This window comes from Dryas octopetala, chromosome 1 (genome assembly GCF_963921425.1).
Source record: "Dryas octopetala chromosome 1, drDryOcto1.1, whole genome shotgun sequence".
Lineage (NCBI taxonomy): Eukaryota > Viridiplantae > Streptophyta > Magnoliopsida > Rosales > Rosaceae > Dryas > Dryas octopetala.
The window spans coordinates 33,596,354-33,616,496 of NC_141366.1; the positions used below are offsets into that span (position 1 = coordinate 33,596,354).

The 20,143-nt window shown below is 41.0% G+C and overlaps 2 protein-coding genes across 2 annotated transcripts; both read left to right on the top strand.

Annotated features, from left to right (window-relative positions):
* Nucleotides 1-1,398: 1,398 nt before the first annotated feature.
* On the top strand, nucleotides 1,399-2,461 carry LOC147299948 (uncharacterized). The gene is made up of 2 exons (XM_086232962.1): nucleotides 1,399-1,459; nucleotides 2,088-2,461. The coding sequence occupies exons 1-2, from the start codon at nucleotides 1,399-1,401 to the stop codon at nucleotides 2,459-2,461; spliced, it is 435 nt and encodes a 144-aa protein (XP_086089088.1).
* Nucleotides 2,462-8,502: 6,041 nt separating this feature from the next.
* LOC147299949 (Tetratricopeptide repeat (TPR)-like superfamily protein) lies at nucleotides 8,503-10,701 on the top strand. The gene has a single exon (XM_086229119.1). The coding sequence runs from the start codon at nucleotides 8,587-8,589 to the stop codon at nucleotides 10,507-10,509; it is 1,923 nt and encodes a 640-aa protein (XP_086085245.1). The 5' UTR covers nucleotides 8,503-8,586; the 3' UTR covers nucleotides 10,510-10,701.
* The last annotated feature ends 9,442 nt before the right edge of the window (nucleotides 10,702-20,143 follow it).

A 20,143-nucleotide genomic window follows, 5' to 3' on the forward strand; every position in this document is an offset into this window, starting at 1 on the left:
TGCAGCAGCTCGGCCTGCAACCCATTGTTCTGGGCGGCCAAGGTACTGACTTTCTCCTTGGCATAGAGCGCTCTGTCCTTCCACACCACGAAGCTCGACATCTCGTCCTTCATCTTCTCCACCGTGGAAAGGACACTGACATGTGCCTGATAAGTAAAAAATAGTGCATGCTAAGTCGAATATTACGAAAAGTGTTATCACATGCTATAAAATCTAACTTTGGACATTTCATAATGATGCACCACTCTCCTTGACCTGGGACTGCTCGGAAAAGGCCCGTTGCAAAATAGCTAGAGGCTCCACATCATCGCCAATCACCCGGTCGTCCCTCCCCTTCTTCAGGAACCCTCCAAAGTCCGTCACCGCCTGCTACACCAGGCTATCCTCCTCTGGGGCCGGATTGGGCACATTAGCTGCCCTCTTGCCCTCTCTCCAATGCTCGGCCGCATCTGCTCCAGTCTTCCTCTTCTTCCCAAGAGAAGTAGCCTTCAGAGCAAGGACGCTGGACGACCCACTATGCCTCATACCCCTAGGCACTGAGCGCGCCTCTACTTGTATTCCCCTGGGACAAGCAACCCTCGGCCAGTAGCACCCCCATCATTAACCTCCTCTGGGCAGGCAGGGCAGGACCAACTGGTCTACTTGTCTTCTTCGTATTGGCCATCTTCACTGTAAGACCAACACATAACCAATGAGCACAAGTTATTTTCTCATCAACAAACAAATCAAGAGGGGAAGCCCAAAGACTCATCTGGGGCTCCAAAGCCGTACTTAGCCAAATTCTCAGGAGACAGGAGGTATGCGGCGCTCAACTTTCAGGTGGGTCGACTAAGCACCTTCCGCACCTCCTCCACACTATCTTCCAACAACGGAAGCCTCTCTTACTCACCCCCTGCAAAAACAAACAACAAAGATTACTATTAGTGCCTTACCTCAAGAATTCGAAGAAAACCACAGAGATTTCTCCAAGCAGCTCACCCAAGCACCGGCGAAGCAAACCAAGCTTCCTACCCGAGCCTATACTGGTTCACGAATTTCCGACCCTTCGAGGCTCCCACACAGTGCCCTCCGAGCTACCTCACTGCCTTCCGCCCCTATGAGCTGCCTAAGTGCTCCGCACCCAGGTTAAATCTGACGCTCCTGCCTACAACAAATGTCCGACCCCTGTTGAACGACTCAAAACAATTATTTCATCAACATTTCTCAAGGCAAACCGAAACCAAGGCATTCGGACTTACCGGTGCTCGGAGAACCAACGGTGTTTGAATGGCTTTACACTAGCCACCTCCGCAGACCCGATCCTGTGACAACCCCCTTTCGAGCGTGAAGAGGCACATGACCCACTTGGTGTGCTTGAAAGCATAAGGCAAACCCAGAACGCCAGCACCCACAACAACGATGAAAACATTGGCGAAGGTCTTGGATTGGGACGACAATGGCATCGAGTCTCCTATCAGCGGTGCAGATAGAGACTGAGTAAGGGATAGAGGAGAGAGGGAATGAGAGAGAGGGCTGTGTAATGTCTTTTCACATTGGGGTAAATCAATAATTTTACTAATTAAGTGATGGGGGGTGTGCAAAAAGAAAAAAAAAAAAAAAAAAAAGGGTGTGCAAATAGCAGCTCTCTAAAGTAAAAAATACCTTTCAATTGAATTTCTATTTTTTTAACCTCAAGTTAATTTTTTATTAATTAAGAGCATTTCTAGTTTTTTCCCTATATTTTTCTCCACTTTGAGAATAAGTTTTAGGAAAAAAGTTAATTTGAGGAAGAGTTATCCAATATTAAAGTTGAAATTTTTCCTAAATCGTTTTTTGTTTCTCTAGATTTGAGGAGCCTCATTCATTTAATTTGATTTGGGAAAAATTTTAGGAAAATCTCAAATTTGGGGAGATTTTTTAAAATGGTTGTAGCTATATTTTATATCATTATCTCCACCAATTTAAATTTGGGAGATGCTCTAACTAGCCTACATGAGTTCTGAACTCATAACTTATTTTGACAAAGGAAAACTGAGGTGTCATCCACTAGACCAAATATTGATTGACTTTTTAACCTCAAGTTAAAAAAATTTTACCTTGACAAAAAGCCTACTTCACCAAAGTTCAAAGCCTACTCAGTCAGTTCTCAGCATACCAGCTCATACAAATCCCTCGGGCAGACAATGAGAGGGCGAATGCCCTAGTTCGCCTTGCCTCGACTGTTGACCATGAAGCCGGGAGGTCTGTCCCAGTCGAGTTCTTACCTCAGCGCAGCACTGATGTTATGGAAATCTGCCAGTCTGAGCAACAAGCTAGTTGGATGGACCCTTTCCTTGCATTTCTTAAGCATGGGAACCCACCTGCAGACAAGACTGAGACTCGGCGCCTTCGCCATAGAGCCTCCCAGTACACCATTATCAACAACAAGTTATACAAGCGGGGTTTCTCCATGCCATACTTACGATGCCTTACCCCCGAGTAAGGCGACTATATCCTCCGGGAGATCCATGAAGGGGTATGTGGTAATCAAGCAGGGGCCCAATCTTTAGCCCACAAGGCCATTCGACAAGGCCATTATTGGCCGACCCTCCGCGCTGATGCAAAGAAGCTCACCCAGAAATGCATAAAGTGTCAAAAATTTGCAACTTTTCCCCACCAACCACCCGAGCCCCTAACTACCATGAACAGTCCTTGGCCCTTTGCCCAATGGGGTATCGACTTAATCGGACCAATGACAGAGGGGAAAGGAAAAGTCAAAATGGCAGTAGTCGCAGTGGACTACTTCACTAAGTGGGCGGAAGCCGAGCCCTTGACAAAGGCAACCACCCAGACCATCAAGAGCTTTGTATGGAAGAACATAATTTGCGGCTTTGGTCTCCCCTACGCCATTATCACTGACAATGGCAAACAGTTTGACAACAAAGAGTTCAAGTCATTTTGCTCTGCATTCAACATCAAGGTTTTCTTTGCCTCTTCTGGTCATCCTCAGGCCAACGGGCAGGTTGAGGACGTCGACAAGACCATTAAACATACCTTGAAGACCAAGCTTGATGCAAAGAAGGGAAAGTGGCCTGACCTCCTACCTGAAGTCTTATGGTCCTACCGGACGACTTGTCGATCCTCAACTAAGGAAACCCCCTTTTGTTTGGCCTTTGCTTCTGAAGCCGTCATCCCAGTTGAAGTCGGGCTTGCCTCTTACCGCCTCGACACATTTCAGCCTGAGCACAATGCTGACCAGCTAGCCCTAAGTCTCGACCTTGCTGAGGAGCTTCGGGCCCAGCCTGAGCTACACAAGTATGCCTACCAGCAACGGGCCACTCGATACTACAATTCTAAAGTTAAGCCTCGCCACTTTCGAGTGGGGGACTGGGTCCTACGTAGCACTACCTTGGCCAAAACGGGTGCTCTGAAACCTAACTGGGAAGGACCATATGAAATCATTGAAGTCATCCGTCCAGGCACATACAGGCTCCGCGCCACAACCGGCAAGGAACTCGGCCACCCTTGGCACGCCGAGCACCTCCGCTACTTTTACAAGTAAACAAATGTTGTACCCCCCGGGGACTTTTTTCAATTTCATCTATCTTATCGCTTTAAATAAATACAAGTCCTACCACGGACACGTTTTTCTTCATTCTTATTCAAAGTGTTAATCGTCTGTATGGACCCTCGGGCCATCAGACATCCGACCTTACCCATATTCGCACCATGCATTCAAGGGAAGCTAAGTACCATGCATTCAAGGCGCGGGTATGGCAAATGCATTCAAGGGAAACTAAGTACCATGCATTCAAGGGAAAATCAATATCATTCATTCAAGGGAAACTAAATACCATGCATTCACAGAAAAATAGATTTCATGCATTCAAGGGAAACTAAGTACCATGCATTCAAAGAAAAATAGATTTCATGCATCCAAGGGAAACTAAGTACCATGCATTCGAGAAAATTCCACAATACCATGTATTAAAAAGAAGGGCATCCTACCCCATAAGGGGTCGGACTCCCTCCAAATCATCCAAATAACATTAAGTACAAACTTAATAATCAAAAGAGTTTGCAAGTTGGTACGGGTCACATCCGACCCGACCATATAACTCAAACCAAAATAGAGCGATGGTCCGCCCACCCCTGCCCCCGGGCCATGAGTGCTCCAGATATCTATTTGGGATCCTCTCTAGGAGAAGCCACCTTTGGAACATGGGTGTTGGTAGATCCGCTATGCCTCATACCCCCGGGCACCGACGCACCTCTACTTGTATTCCCTTGGGACAAGCCACCCCCGACCAACAACGCCCTCATCATCATCCTCCTCTGAGCAGGTGGGGCAGGACCAACCGGTCTACTTGTTTTCTTCGTATTGGATATCTTCACTGTAAGACTAACAAAATCAATGAGCACGAGTTATTCTCTCGTCAACTAATACTCCAAGAGGGGAAGTACATAAACTCACTTGGAGCTCCGAAGCCGTACTTGGCCAACTTCTCAGGAGACAAGAGGTATGCACCGCTCAACTTTTGGGCGGGTCGACTAAGCACCCTCCGCACCTCTTCCACACTATCCTCCGACAATGGAAGCCTCTCCCACTCACCCCCTGCAAAATCAAACAACAAAAAATTTCTATTAGTACAAGCACAATATCAGCTAATAATCCAAGTGTACACAAATCAATACATCGGCTTAACCAGACAACCTATTATGTGGAAATTTGTCGGCACTCTATTCATGGTCCTCCTCTCACTCCGGCCGAATTCCCAGGCTCCACTCACAAAGAACCATTTTTTCTTCCACTCCTTATAAGTGTCTGGGTGGCCCACCTGTATTTGGCGAGTCATACCATCGGTGAACTACCCGTTCGCCAACTGCGAGCAGTACACCCACCCTCGCAAATTGGGGCTCAACTTAATTTCAAACAAGTGTGAGAATTGAGCCATACTCGGGGCACCATACCCCTCATCCCGAAACAACACATACAACCCAATTAATGTTCTCCAACTATTGGGCTTCAGTTGAGCTGGTGCGATTCCTAACTTCCTTAACATATACTGGAAATAGGGGTGGAGAGGAAGTCTAAACCCATGGTGAAAACTCTTGGAAAAACACAAAATATGCCCCTTCGGCGGGTCACTCAACACATCACCCTCTCCCGGGAGGCTCAGATGGATATAATCGGGAATTTGGAACTCCACCCTCAATTTTTCAAGCTCTTCCTCCTTCATCCTGTTCTCACACAACCCATCCACGGACCAGTATGTCTTAGGCACAATGTGCCTACCCACATCACCACAACTGGTGGGCGTCTCCCCATCATTGCTGTCCTCACTACCAGTGCCTTTTTCTTCACTTTCCATCACCATGGACAAGCTCTCCTGGACGGTCTTGAGCACTTTGCCCACCCCCATGTTGCCACACCCCATCCGGGGTCGGGGCATACTTGGTCTCATCGGCGTCCCATCACTTGTGGACGCCCGATTAGACTCCCTCTCATCTATGGAACTGTTATCGTCTGAGGAAGCCATGGAATTTCCGACCCCAACGCACCTGCCCATCCAAGACAAACCATAAATCAAGATGGGAAGTGCCCGGAACACCAAGACAACACCATGGACATATCAGATCAATACTGATTTCTCACCCCCCATATGTGCTCTTCTACCCCCAATTTGACAACATTCACCCTATCACCTTTTCACATGCTCAGCCACCAATCATTTATCAAAGCCAATATTCACAGTATCAATTCAAGAAAAAAAGCAATAAAAACCCAAGCTTTTACCTGTATTCCGTGGCTCCAACAGCTCAGACGGGTTTCGACCCACTTATCTTGTCTCCTATGTACCTGGCCAAAAAACACAACACCTAATAAATTACAAAGTCCAAAAATGACGGCGTGCTGCCTACCCAGTGCTCGGCAAGGTTCATACCCACTTGCACCTCCACATGCCCCTACTTACATTATCCACAAATTCACAATCAGAATTCCAAGGTCCGCCTCGGGCTGGACGACCACAGTTGCTCACAGTTCTTTATTTTCCAAGGCAAAATCGATAAATCAATTGAGTAGGAAGAATTTTGAATTGCCTACCTCAAAGCGCTCGAAACAAGCAGCTCGACCCGTGCCGATCTCAGCAGCCCAAGCTGCTGCCCACGCACCACACCTTCGGCCCGAGCACCCGAGCAACCCACAGATCCGACCCGACCACTGCGCGCAGCCACCCACGCCTGCACAACCCGGGCCGAGCCTCCGCGCCGCCCCTGTCCCGAATACGGCCCGAGCCCAAACAAGACCCAGCCAGAGAACCAGCCGAAATCCCCTGCTCCTCCGCCCACCCGCGCACCCGAGCCCGCGCTCAGATCCGGCCCGAGCCCACCACCTTCGCGCCAACCCGAGCACCCGCCCCCTGCCAACCCGAGCACCCGCCCCCCACTGCGCGACTAGCAGACCTGCTCCTTCGCCGACCCGAAACCCTCTCTCTCCGACCCAAGACCCCCTGCTCTTCCGCCCGCCTACGCCCACCGCAGCTCGGCCAAGCCGAGAACCAACTTCTCCGCGCCGCGCGCTTCCGCGCCGAGCACCCCTGCCCCGATCCGAGCTTCTCTACTCCAAGCCCCCGCCCCGAGCAAGATCCGGCCCGAGCCCTTCCCTTCGACCCGAGCTCTTATCCACCCGACCCGAGCACCTCACCTTCTCCCTCCCACCCGAGCAAGTCTGCCACCCACCCGAGCCCCTTTTCTCTGTTTTGTTTCCACACACACAGCTGCTCTCTTTTGGGTTATGTTAAGCAAATACCCACTCTCTCCAAAGTACCTACAAAATAACAAGTGTAAGATTTAAGAGTGGGTCTTTTATATATGAGCTATACTCTCTAGTTTCAACACCTTATTTACAGATGACAACATCCCACCATTACACCGGACGCGATTCACTGGGGTTTTCGCGAAGCGTCTACTGCTCGAAATACAGGGTGATCAGAAATTCAAAAAAAAGAAAAAAAAAACAAGAGATCTTTCATATGTAACCCTCAAGCTTTCTACAGTACAGCTTTTCTTGCTAAGGAAATGGGGGACTTCTGGACAGTATCTTAGGCAGGAACAAGTATGTGGTTACTTGTCGTTCTGCTCGGACTTTTTTGTGTTCAAAGTTCCCAACCAAGAAACATCTTTTGCTCGGAAACTTGGGGGACTTCTGTTCGTATGATTAATTATCTGGGCATAACGACAAGTCACATAAGGCTTAACGTCATGTTGCTTGGGCCTAGGCCCAAAAACTAAGCCCCTTCTAGGCTTATGGGCTTTTAGGCATCACCTTCCAAGGCCCAAAGACTAAGCCCTTCCTGGGCTCCTAGCCCCTGACCTCCTAGGCTCCGGCCCCTTAGGCTCCGGCCTCCTAAGCCATGACCTCCTAGGCTCCGGCCTCATAGGCTTCGGCCCCCTAGGCCCTGGCCTCCTAGGCCCCGACCTCCCAAGCTCAAGCCTCTTGGGCCCCCGACCCGTGTCAACTCACTCGGATCCTCGAGACAGATGACACGTGGCGCTCCTACAGTGCAAGTCATCACAAGGGACACGTGTCATCACCGGATTGGTTGACACTCTTCCAAAAGTATTATAAAAGAGGTACTTTCTTGTCAAAAAAGGACAATTCAATCAATATTATACTATTCACTCACTCTGCTCACAGATTCTCTGAACACTGACTTCAGCGTCGGAAGAGCTTCGGCCGGTACCACACCGGTGCTCTTCCCACTCACTTTTGTGTGCTTGCGCAGGGTGCTTTGGATATTATCACTCCACTATTCACTAGTCGGACCCAGCTACTCGTTCCTACCCTACTTCGACGTGTCATCCACTCAGTGGTAGGTCAACGGGTCCACGTGGTTTGACTCGACGTTGACTGCTTTACCATTTTTGAGCATCAACAGGAATTGATACCGACGTCGGCCTTCCGGTTCGGTTGACAAACCAGTGTCTCGGTTTCGATTGCCCTTCGGTTTTTCCGATTTCGATTGCCTCAATTTTGGGTCAAACCGACTCAGTCCTATATATAATAATATTAATAATTATACGTATATTATAATTTTAAGGTTTTTTTACATTTTACCCACTTAAACTTTAAGCTCAATCTCACTTCAGTACCTAAAAAAAAATTGTTTCAATTTATCACATAAATTAAAAATTTGTTGCAATGTACCACATCTGGTTAATTTTGTCTAAATTTTTGTTAAAAATAAAAGTGTTTTAGTCTTTTTCAAGTTCCTATTGTTAAAAAAAAAATAATAATTAAATTTACATTTTATTTATTTTGACACAATAAAAAACTGACTTGAAAAGACCAAAATATCCTTATTTTTAACAAAATTTTAGACAAAATGAGTCAGAGGTGGTATATTGTAACAAATTTTTAATCTAAGTGATAAATTAAAATTATTATTTTTTTAAGTGATGAAGTAAAATTGAGCTTAAAGTTCAAATAAATAAAGTGTGCCTAATTTGAATGGATTATTTCGGGAGGGCTGAATTGCCCGAATGACATGAGAAGATACAAACTCCCGTCTTTGACTTTGATATCCCATACCGCAGAAGCACGCAAGCGATATTGAATGATGGGAGATGATAAGGGTACTTCCTTGTTCATCATATCTATTACCCTCTCTCCTCTCCTTTATCTTCAATTCCAGAAGTTCCCTCCAGTTCCATCAACTTCAAAACCCAAAATGTATCTACCAACTCTTGACCCAGAAAAGATTTCACAATGCTCTTCTTCCTCAGTTCTCTATCCATTCTCACACACGTCAAAATCCACACTCTCTTCTTTCAACTCTAATTTCTGCTATAACCTCCTCCTCTTCCATCTCCTATTGCCGAGCAATTCACGCCTGCGTAATCAAATCCTTCGATTACAGTGATGGGTTCATTGGCGATCAGCTGGTTTCTTGTTATGCCAAATTGGGCTTTGACGAAGATGCAGGAAACTTGTTCGATGAATTGCCCAACAAGGACTTGGTCTCCTGGAATTCTTTAATTTCCGGGTTTTCGCGAAAAGGGTATGTGGATAAATGCTTGAATGCATTTTTTAGGATGAAGTTTGAAATGGGAATAGAACCCAATGAAGTTACACTTATATCTATAATCTCAGCTTGTACTAGTGGGGGAGCTGTTGATGAAGGCAAGTACATTCATGGATTTGCACTGAAATTGGGTTTGTTGTGGGAAGCTAAGGTTGTTAATTCTCTAATTAATTTGTATGGAAAGTCAGGCTATTTGGATGCAGTTTGTCGATTAGTTGAGACTATGCCGATATGCAATGTAGTATCATGGAATTTAATGATTGCAATTCATGCTCAAATTGGAACTGCAGCAGACGGAGTGGGTTATTTTAATCTCATGAGAAGGGCTGGAATTAATCCTGATTATTGCACTGTGGTGTCTGTACTTCAAGCTTGTGAGAATTTAGGTTTAAGGAAACTAGCGGAGAGCGTCCACGGTTTAATTATCAACTTTGGTCTCAATGCAAATGTCACAGTTGCAACAGGACTGCTAGATTTGTATGCAAAGTTGGGGAGATTAAATAATTCACTTAAGGTGTTCGGGGAGGTAATTAATCCGGACAAAGTAGCTTGGACTGCGATGCTTGCAGGCTATGCTGTGCATGGGTATGGAAGAGAAGCAATGGAGCTCTTTGAAAGCATGGTTAAGGCAGGTGTGAAGCCTGATCACGTCACCTTCACTCATTTGTTAAGTGCTTGTAGCCATTCAGGGCTTGTCAAGGAGGGCAAGAATTACTTCAACATCATGACGGAAGTTTATGGAGTTGAGCCTAGGTTGGATCACTATTCATGCATGGTTGATCTTCTGGGTCGCTCTGGGCTTCTGAATGATGCTTATGAGCTGATTAGATGTATGCCATTGGAGCCAAACTCTGGCGTATGGGGGGCTCTTTTGGGTGCTTGTAGGGTTTATGGTAACATTGAACTTGGGAAGGAAGTTGCAGAGAGATTATTTGCTTTAGACCCATCAGATTCCAGGAACTATATTATGCTATCAAATATGTACTCTGCAGCTGGTTTATGGGGAAATGCTTCAAAGGCGAGGGCTTTGATGAAGGAGAAAGGTCTCATGAGAAATCCTGGATGCAGTTTTATCGAATACGGAAATAAAGTTCATTGCTTTGTAGTGGGCGACCAATCGCACCCGGAGTCAGAGAAGATATATACCAAGTTGGAAGAAGTGATTGGAAAGATCCGGGAAGCTGGATTTGTGTCTAAAACGGAATTTGTTCTACATGATGTTGAACAGGTGGTGAAAGAAGATATGATCAGTAAGCACAGTGAGAAATTAGCCATTGCATTTGGGCTTTTGGTGACTAATGCTGGCATGCCAATAATAATTACGAAGAACCTTAGAATCTGTGGTGACTGCCACAGCACTGCAAAACTCATATCATTGATTGAGAAGCGAACCATCATAATTCGAGATCCTAAGCGGTTTCACCATTTTTCCAATGGCATATGTTCTTGTGGAGATTATTGGTAAATTTTTGTAATCTTTTGCATTATTATGATGGTTCTGCACATGATAGTGGCTGTTTGGCGTAAGTCTTTTTCTTTCTGCATTTGTCTATTCTTATTTGAATAGATTGGAATAGACATGATAGCGGCTGTTTGGAATAAGTCCTTTTTCTTTATTTGTCTATTCTTATTGGAATAGATTGGAATAGACATGATAACGGCTGTATGGCATAATTCATGGGAATGCATTTGGTTTAAGTTGGAAACCACATCACCAGTAAGATCTTGGAATGGTTGTATGCTGATTTTTTTTTTTTTTTTTTTTTCCTTCTTTGTGTTTGGTTGCCCAAAACATATCAGTTAATAGTTCAAATCTGTTCAACTAAAAGATAGTTTTACTCTTCATAAAGTTAAGTAGAAGTTAGCTAACTTTAAGCAAACCCATTAGAACCAATACCTTCTTTTCTCATGAATGGTTATGGATGACATAATTTTATTTTTGCATTATGAATCTGGCTTGGGTTAGGTTTAGTCTCCAACCTGTAACCCACAAGTTCATTTATGCTAATACTCTTTTGGTATCCCTTTTCCTACAAGTTCATCTCGAGAGAAATTTTAGATTGCAAATAAAACAGTTAATTAGACTGTTGTAAGATATCTCATTTTCACTGCCAATTGAGATGCAACCTCTGGTTTGTATCAGAATATAACCAGCTAGATAGAATCTCTTGTGTCAATGTTAGGGTTTTTTCTGCTGTTTCTTGCTTTACTCTTGTATGATGTGCAATTGATTGCTCTAATGCTTTTAGAATAAATTGTTTGGTCTAATGCTTTGTTTTTTTTTTTTGTGAGAATGTGAGTTATAATTTCTGATTTATAGGAAAGGTTTTCGTACATGCTTAATGATGTAGATACCAATTAATTTAAGAATCCAATGATTGGTGCCGCACTGCCACTAACTTTATCACTACAAGACGAGGTCCTTTGAGAACACTGGAAATTTCTTTCTCAAGCATATTCTCTATATCTGCGTACAACAGTTTAGGAATTTCTACACAGTGAGGATCTGTTATAGAGAATAGAGCCTTTAGCCCTCTCAAGTTCTTGCAGGGAGATGTGAAGATGAATTAGAGTTGGTTTCTTGTGGCATTTTGACGTTCTTCAAGAAATAGTTATTATTTCTTCTGCAATGATTCTCTTAAACAAATACCACTGCAATTTAGAGAACAAACATATAATTGGGCAAAAACTTAATTCAACTGCACAGTAATATTAAAAACTACTCAGAAGTCAGAATTTTATCAGCTGAAGTTGGTAGAGAACTTAAAAAGGTTAAAAAGAAAGAAAGAAAAAATACCAAGAGAGTTTGATGGCATAAGTGAATATGTCCTTTACTTCCTTTACCGACCACAAGAAAAATCAAAGAATATGTTTTTGCTGAGAAGATCTTTAACTGAAAACATACATAAATGATGTTCTGGAAAACCAGCCCAAGAAAAAATGTTACTTCGAGAGTTGCGTTGGAATTGGAGTTGGAGCTAAGATAGCTTTTAGTAAAATTAGATCTGATCTGACCCACAAATGGAGGGTGAAGTAAGCTTCCTGTGTGTTTGTGAAAGTTTAAATAGAAAATTGGGCGCATGCTTCATCTGGGCATATTCCCAAATTTTATACAGGATCTGTTTGCTTTACTCCTGTATGAGTACAGTGTATTTGCATATGATTGAGTCACATGTCAATCTATTTGTTTATTAACCTTTATGAGTACTTTCACATGCTCCACTACTCTGCTTATCTGTTATGCATTTATTTATCTTTTCGATCATTATGCATCCATTCATTTGTAGTTTCCAAACCATTGATTTGTATTTGTTTGTGCTGGGGAAATGCTATGTGTCTTGTGGCTCCTTTAGCTAGCTGGTGTTTATTTGTTTTTTTTTTTTTTTTTCTGGCTATTTCTTTAGCTTTCTCATGCACCTTTTTGTTTATTTGTTTACTTATTGAAAAGGAAAAGAAGATAAATACCTCATACCTTCCCTCCTCTTTCTCCAAAATAGAAAAGGAAAAAAGGTACCTTGTTTTGTTTCTTTTCCCAAGTAAAATGATCCAAACTTCTCAATCCATGCTCTCTTATTTCCTTTAAGCTGCTTGTGTTTTGAGTTATCAACACCAAGCCATGTGACATTTCCACTGACATTTATAAATTGCTAGGCTCTACTTACACGTTGCCAGTAGAGCACCGCAAAGAGAATCACTCCCCTAGAATGCTGTAGCAGGAAATAGATATATATGGAGATAAAACAAATATGGATTCACGCTATATATTTTTTTTGAAAAAATATATATATATATATATATATATATGTAACCCTGTACGAAGATAATACAGATACGGATTCTTGCCCATTTATAAAAGTTATTACAACAATGTCAATGAAACCTAATCTGAACTATGCACAACTGGAAAGTTCATTGTTTTCTTCATTTCCTTTCCCCTTGCTTTTGTTTCAACTGCTAACAACATTAACTCTACAAAATATAGAAGATAAAGAAAGATGCATTGCTTTGTTTCTTCTCCCAAGATCAAGTAAAATGATCCCAACTTCTCACTCCATGCTCTCTTATTATCTTTAAGCTTCTTCTGTTTTGACCTTTGAGTCACCAACACCAAGCAATGTGACATTTCCTCTGACATTTGTTGTAATTTGCTAGACCATGCCCTGACTTACATGGTGCCAATGGAGCACCACAAAGACAATCATTCCCCAGAATTGCCCTGAAGTCATTGCCTTTTATTTTTTCAACATTAGGTTCATGTTCGTTGCCTATTATAGAGTAGTCGTTGCCAAAATTTATAGACAACAAATCCAATTTGTTGCCTAAACCCTTGAACATTCATTGCCTATACGCATAGGCAATGACAAAAACAGTCGTTGCCTATTTTATATTCATTATGGCACTAAAAGTGTCCGCCAAATGAATGGGCAACCACTTAAAAACGATAGGCAATGACCTCATTGTTGTTAAACTTCCCTCCTTCCCGCCAAATGAAAGGCAACCCCCTTTTTATTCCCTTGCCTATTCTCATAATCCGCAACCAAAACATCGTTGCCTTTTAATTATCATAGATCATGTACATGAGCATTGGGTATATAAAAAACTTTGTTGCCTATTCTCGTAATAGGTGGTGGATATCCTGCAAGTATACAGGGTGAATGTAATATAGTATATGGAAAATGGTTGTCTACCCACGAGGATTTTTAATTTAACTTAAGAATTTAAATTCCTTATTTAGATCTAACTAAAATAAAATAAACAATAAACAATAAACACAACTTGAAAATTAAAAACGACCTTAAGAAGAGTATTGTGATGATTTATGATGAGAGCAATTTAACAACGACAATACAGTTATGAACTAATTTTAAAAATTTAAGACAAGGATCAAGACAATAGGTGAATTAATGAAGATAGAAGATTATGGTTTAACAATCAATTGGAGAGAACTAGGGATTCAGAATCAACCACAAGCAATCTAGTTTAGGTTTTAATATAGGCTTAATTATCGATTTACTACCCAAAATTGTAACTCATTCCCACTTTACCACCTGAAAGTTTTTTTGTCCCAGATTACCACCTGTAACTTACATCCGTGTCTCATTTTACCTTGTTCCGTCAACAATTCCGTTAATGCTGACGTGGCGCGCTGGATGTGCGCCACGTGTCACATCTTTTTTGTATTTTTTGATTTTTTTGATTTTTCTATTTTTCTAAACTTTGAAAATTAATTAAAAATAGCTCCGAACTTAGAAAAATACACGGAAAATTCCTACCGACTTGTCTTAACTAGTATTAATTTACTATGGGGTCAAAATGCCAATTTTCCCTCTAAAAATTTCCAAAAAATTTGGAAAGTCCAAATTTATTTCTAGAAAATTAAATACTCTAGACTCTTTGAAAATTCATAGAATAATCTCCCGAACTCCAAAAAATATGAGGTCTGCACCGTTAGTTTTCTAAAAACTAACATTACCTTTCTCGTGAACACTTGCTACCCAAAAGACCTCTCGGTCTTAGAGAAAAATAAAATTCCCTATAAAATAAATTTTAGAAAAATTCTAAAATTTCTGTAAAGTCTCGAAATAATTCTCTAAAACAAGCTTTTGGTAATTTTTCAAAATATTTTTGAGAATTTGTCCAAGAGTTTACGAAAATTCTAGAATTTATTTAATAGAGGAAAATTTATTTTAATTTTTTAGAAATAAATTTGGACTTTCTAATTTTTTTTGAAAATTTTTAGAGGGCAAATTGGTAATTTAACCTTATATAAAATTAGTGCTAGTCAAGACGAGTCCGTAGGAATTTTTCGTGTATTTTTCTGAGTTCGGAGCTATTTTTAATGAATTTTCAAAGTTTATAAAAATAAAAAAATAAAAAAATGCAAAAAAATAAAAAAAAGATGTGACACGTGGCGCACATCTAGCGCGCCACGTCAGCATTAACGGCCAGATCGTCAGCATTAACGGAATTGTTGACGGAACAAGGTAAAATGGGACATGGATGTAAGTTACAGGTGGTAATCTGGGACAAAAAAACTATCAGGTGGTAAAGTGGGAATGAGTTACAGTTTTGGGTGGTAAATCGATAATTAAGCCTTTAATATATTAAGTAGTTTCTTTGATTCTTTAGATGATAATTCTCGTATCTAAGTTCCTCTCAGACACTTAGACCATAGTTTTTCTTAAGTGTATGATTTTTTCCTTCTTAGGCAAATGTCGTATATCCTAGCATGCAATTTATCCTTCTCAAGCACAAATTTAACATGTAGGACTCATTATGCTCTAGAAAACAAGAGAACCAAGTAAATCATTATTCTTTCTCAAACAACAATGTAATTTACCACACTCAACCACAAGAAGCTAATTCAAATTATATTGTCTCTCAGCCTCAAATTCAACTTCAAATTTACTAGATCCAAAGCCCTAAAGTGCGCAGTCAAAGAACTTAACAAATAGAAACAATTAAAACAGTGATTAAGCATTCATCTAAAAGAAACTAAAAATCCGTCAAATAATATTAAAACCATAAACCATCATGCTGGGGCATCATCCTAGTCCTATAAAAAGAGTTTAACTACTCATGTTCAAAGAAAACGTAATTAAAAATCTAGAAAACATGAAAAAAAAAATTACTTAAAAACTACGATGATGGATGAAAGAACCCGATGATGGCAATCACTTCTTGTCTCTCTCACATGTCCAAAAATCCCTCCTTAAGATGATTATCTCCTCCCTTTAAATATATAAGAAACAAATCTTTTTTCTTATTTGGTAAGACTTTCCTTATTTGAATGGGTTTATCCTTATGATGAGTTGTCATTGATGATTTGGCATCCAAAATCCCAACAAAAATAGGATCTTACCTTAAAAAATAAACCTGCATCCTTCTAGATACTTTCCAAATGCATGTGACAACACTTGGGCTCCAAGAAAGAAATCTAAAAGGAGTTGCTCTGCATTTTGGCACAAAACCTCCTGCCTGAACTGTTTTCACTCAAATAGCCATAACTCCTCCTAGAAAAATGCAAATCATGAACCGTAAAATTCCTCGGAAAGCTAACATCCGTATCTTTTCAACGGTATAAGGCTCATTATCCAGTTTTCTCCGAGGAAGTGTAGTTTATTCCGGCAAGTTGACTGATCTGCACAGAAATTTCTTCTCCAAAAGTGTCCTTTTTGCTTTGTTTTTCTCTTCTTTGCTCTTCAAACCTATAAAAATACAAAACTAAGTTAAAACGAACTAAAATCACTCAAAAACATAACAAGAATCCAAGAATAAGAGTATAAAAATGTATGAAATAATGGTCAGATCAATAGGCAACGAATTTTAAGGCGTTGCCTAATCCCCAATTTCTTGTAGTGGAGTACTGTATAATAAGGCAATAATGCCAATAATCAGTGAGTAAAAACCTTTGCATGCTCACACAGCTTTCTCAGTCAAGAACAAGGTTGATGTCTTCAATGAAGACAATGACAAATGTGTCCAAGTATGGACGGAATACTCAGTTCATCAAGTCCATGAATGTGGCTGGTGCATTTGTTAATCCGAACGACATTACAACGAACTCATAGTGTCCATATCTGGTGCAGAATGTTGTTTTTGGAAGGTCTTCTTCTTAAACTTGGAGTTGATGGTAGCCGGATCTCAGATCAATCTTTGAAAAATATTTTGCTTCGCTGAGTTGATCAAACAACTCGTCAATTATGGGCAATGGATACTTGTTCTTGATGGTGACTTGATTCAGTTTCAGGTAGTCTATATAGAGTCAAAATGTTCCGTCATGTTTCTTGGAAAATAAGACTGGGGCTCCCCATGGTGATGTTTTTCTATGATGAAAACTTTACTTTTAAGATCATCTAAATGCTTCTTCAATTCTTCCATCTTAGCAGGTGTCATGCGATAAGGTTAAATTGAGATTGGTTGAGTGCCTGGAACAAGCTCAATTTTGAACTCCACTTCCCTTGGTGGTTGAATTCCTGGTAAATCTTCTAGAAAAACTTCTGGATAATCGTCTACCACCAGTATTGATTCTTCCACATGTGGCTTGGCTCCAGTGGAGACAATAAATGAATAGCACAGCATAATTCTCTTGCTTTTGAAGCAAACTTTCAACAACGGGTGAATATGTTGTACTTGTCTGTGTAGCATGATAATCACTTCGATCTTCATTCTTACTGGTGACTGCTCGAATTTTTCTTTTCTCACAATCAATTTGTGCCAGATTCTTTTGCAACCAGTCCATTCCTAGGATTGTAGTAATTCATGTCCAAAGAGTATAGATCCGTTGTTAAGACTCAGTTTTGGACTACTAGTTGGCAAGATCGGTAAACTCTATCTACTTCAGTTTTGGTTCCGATAGGTGTGCTCATTTGGATGGTTTCAGGTAAAGTTTCAGTAAGCAATTCTAACTTCTTAGCAAAGCTAACAGGGACAAATGAATGTGAAGCACTCGTATCAAACAAAATTATAACTTCAGTATTGGAATTGAGTATAGTATGGTCAAGTGGGGCTTTCGCTTCTTGTTTAGCTCTCACGGCAAACACTCAACCTCTTCTAGCTGGTTGTAGCCTAGCTCCGCCACTGCTTCCTTGTCCACCTTGCTTGTTTTGATGAGGCGATACTTGGTGCACTGGTTGAGCTTTAATTAATGGGTTGGGCAGCAACTTGGTTCTGCGGTTGCGGTATTTGGGCATTCTGCTAGGGCATTCGTGTTGAAAATGACCTTCACCTTCACACTGGTAGCAAACTTGTGGTCCACCTCTATTTCTCTTTGAATTGTTCTTAGTCTGGAACTGACCCTTTTTATGAAAAAATTTCTTTCTTCCTTGTTTCTTCTATCTGGGCTTCATAACTTGTTCTTTGTGTACTGCAGAGAGATAATCTTATTATTGGGCATAAGCCAGGTATTGGTGAATCTCGTTCTTCAATCCTTGCAAAAACCTCACTGTCTTTGCCTTCTCATCATTCATAGTAGAGGGAACAAAGCATCCGAGATTAGTGAACTTCCCAACATACTCTAAAATAGTCATACTACCCTGCTTTAGATCCATGAATTCCTTCGTTTTTGTCATCTGCAGTGGCTCAGGAAAGTATCTGTCGTAGAACATTTCTCTAAATTCTTCCCAGGTCATGGCATCAACATCCTCTCAGTTTCGAACAGACCTCCACCAACCATTTGCTTCAGCTTCAAAGACATGTGTAGCTAGCTAGCCAAATGCGGTACTCGTCAGGCGCACTGATAAACTCAAGCTTATTCTCGATATGCGTGAACCAAGTCTCAGCTAGTGCAAGTTTGGAACTTCCATGGAATTTCATCGGCTTAGTCCTAAGAAAATGATCTAAGTATTCTACTCATCGCTTTTCCTCTCTCTCGGCAGGAGTAAGTCGATTACTAGCTTGTTGAGCAAATCAGCCATTTGATGCTGGTCGAACTGGTTATTGGCATTATTACGATTACTAATTCGATCAACACCGGGCGACATCTTGTCAGCAAGACTGAAAAGAAATGAGGGAATGATTGACAACAAATACAGGAAACAAGAGTACTTAAGAAAAGACTTATTGAATAGTGGTGTTTGGAGTAGGAATATTTTAGGAGAATCTGTTGAATTGGCCTTGGGTTGGCATATCCTATATGTTAGTGTAAAAACAAAATAAAGTTTTTAGGAACTACCGCTCTTATACCAAACTTCTGTGACGCCCCGTGACTGGCAACGTCACAGCGGCACCCGTCTTAAAGTTCTCGAGACTATAACACCCTTACCATTCCATGTTATAATCTCAAGTACCTTTAAAACGAGTTAAGCCCTTTAGAGTTTGTTTCGGGTTAGATCAGAGTAGTAAAAATACAGCGAAAAATACTTACTGTAAATACCTCAAAATATATTAAAATAAACCAACCCGAGTAGGGTCATATGTTCAACATACATTAACCCTAATGTTGATGAAGTAATATATAAACAGCATAATTAAACACTAGATAAACAGACATGCAAGGATACTTCAACCCATGCCAGTAGAGCGATTCAACCATCAATAAGGTGGTGCAACAAATTGGACTCATGGGTAGCTGATGAGGAATGCCACCTACGAGGGAAATGAGGAAAAATCACCACTGATCCATGTTGGAAATTGATCATATAAACCAACGGAAATAAAAATTCATATGATCATGTTTAAAATTGAAAGATGATGCAATAAAACATGATTTAACTAAGGAGGACTCATATCTTGTTCTCTTGATCGGAAGCCCATAAAGGTGCGAATCCACAAGCTCTCCACCAGTTGGTTCTTCTAGTCACACATGTGTTTGGCATGTAATTAGTCCATGGTAAGAGGAGATGGAGGGATTGAGCTCACTGGGGAATGAGAGTGCTAGCTCTCTTTCACAAGTGTGGCCTTTTAGAAATAGAAAGAACGTAGATTGATCTTTACATTGGCTCCACTTGTTATGACTTCTTAACTTAATGCCTTATTTACAGACTTGAGTAGAAACCATCTTTCCACTATAAGGGAGGCCGGCCACCTAGTCTTATGGACAAAGTTTGTTGGTCCATTTGACTAGTTTTTTTTTTTTTTGGCCAAGGGTCCATTTGACTAGTTAATTAACCTTTAATTTGATTATTAATTAATTAATAAGTCCACTAGCCCAATATTAATAAATTAACTACTTAATTAATTAATAAACCCAATAGCCCAATATCAATTAATTAACAACATAATTAATAAACTCATTAGCCCAAAATTAATTAACCACTTAATTAATTAATAGGCACATCATTTCTATTTCTTTTCTATTAGTCTTAGGCCCAATTAATTAACCCTTTAATTAATTCTGCTCAAACTCATTTCTAAAACTATCTCACACCTATTGGCGTGTGACCTTTTAGGTTCCAATTGAATCTGGCAATGGATTTTAGGACACATTCCTAAAGTGACCTAATCCGGGTAAAATTATCATTTTACCCATAGGTCTCCACAAGCCACGATTGACACCTAGCAGTATGTCATGGCTACCCAGATTAACCGGAAGATAGAAGAACCTATTCAATCTTAATTTCAATACAATACAATCTCTTTATCATCCCATGCTCCTATCA

Excerpts from the sequence above, each read along its gene's own strand:
- LOC147299948 (XM_086232962.1), top strand. The coding sequence starts at position 1,399 with ATGAAAACATTGGCGAAGGTCTTGGATTGGGACGACAATGGCATCGAG. Across the intron at positions 1,460-2,087 it reads CATCGAGTCTCCTATCAGCG|CCTACTTCACCAAAGTTCAA; the intron begins GTGCAGATAGAG and ends CTTGACAAAAAG.
- LOC147299949 (XM_086229119.1), top strand. The coding sequence starts at position 8,587 with ATGATAAGGGTACTTCCTTGTTCATCATATCTATTACCCTCTCTCCTC.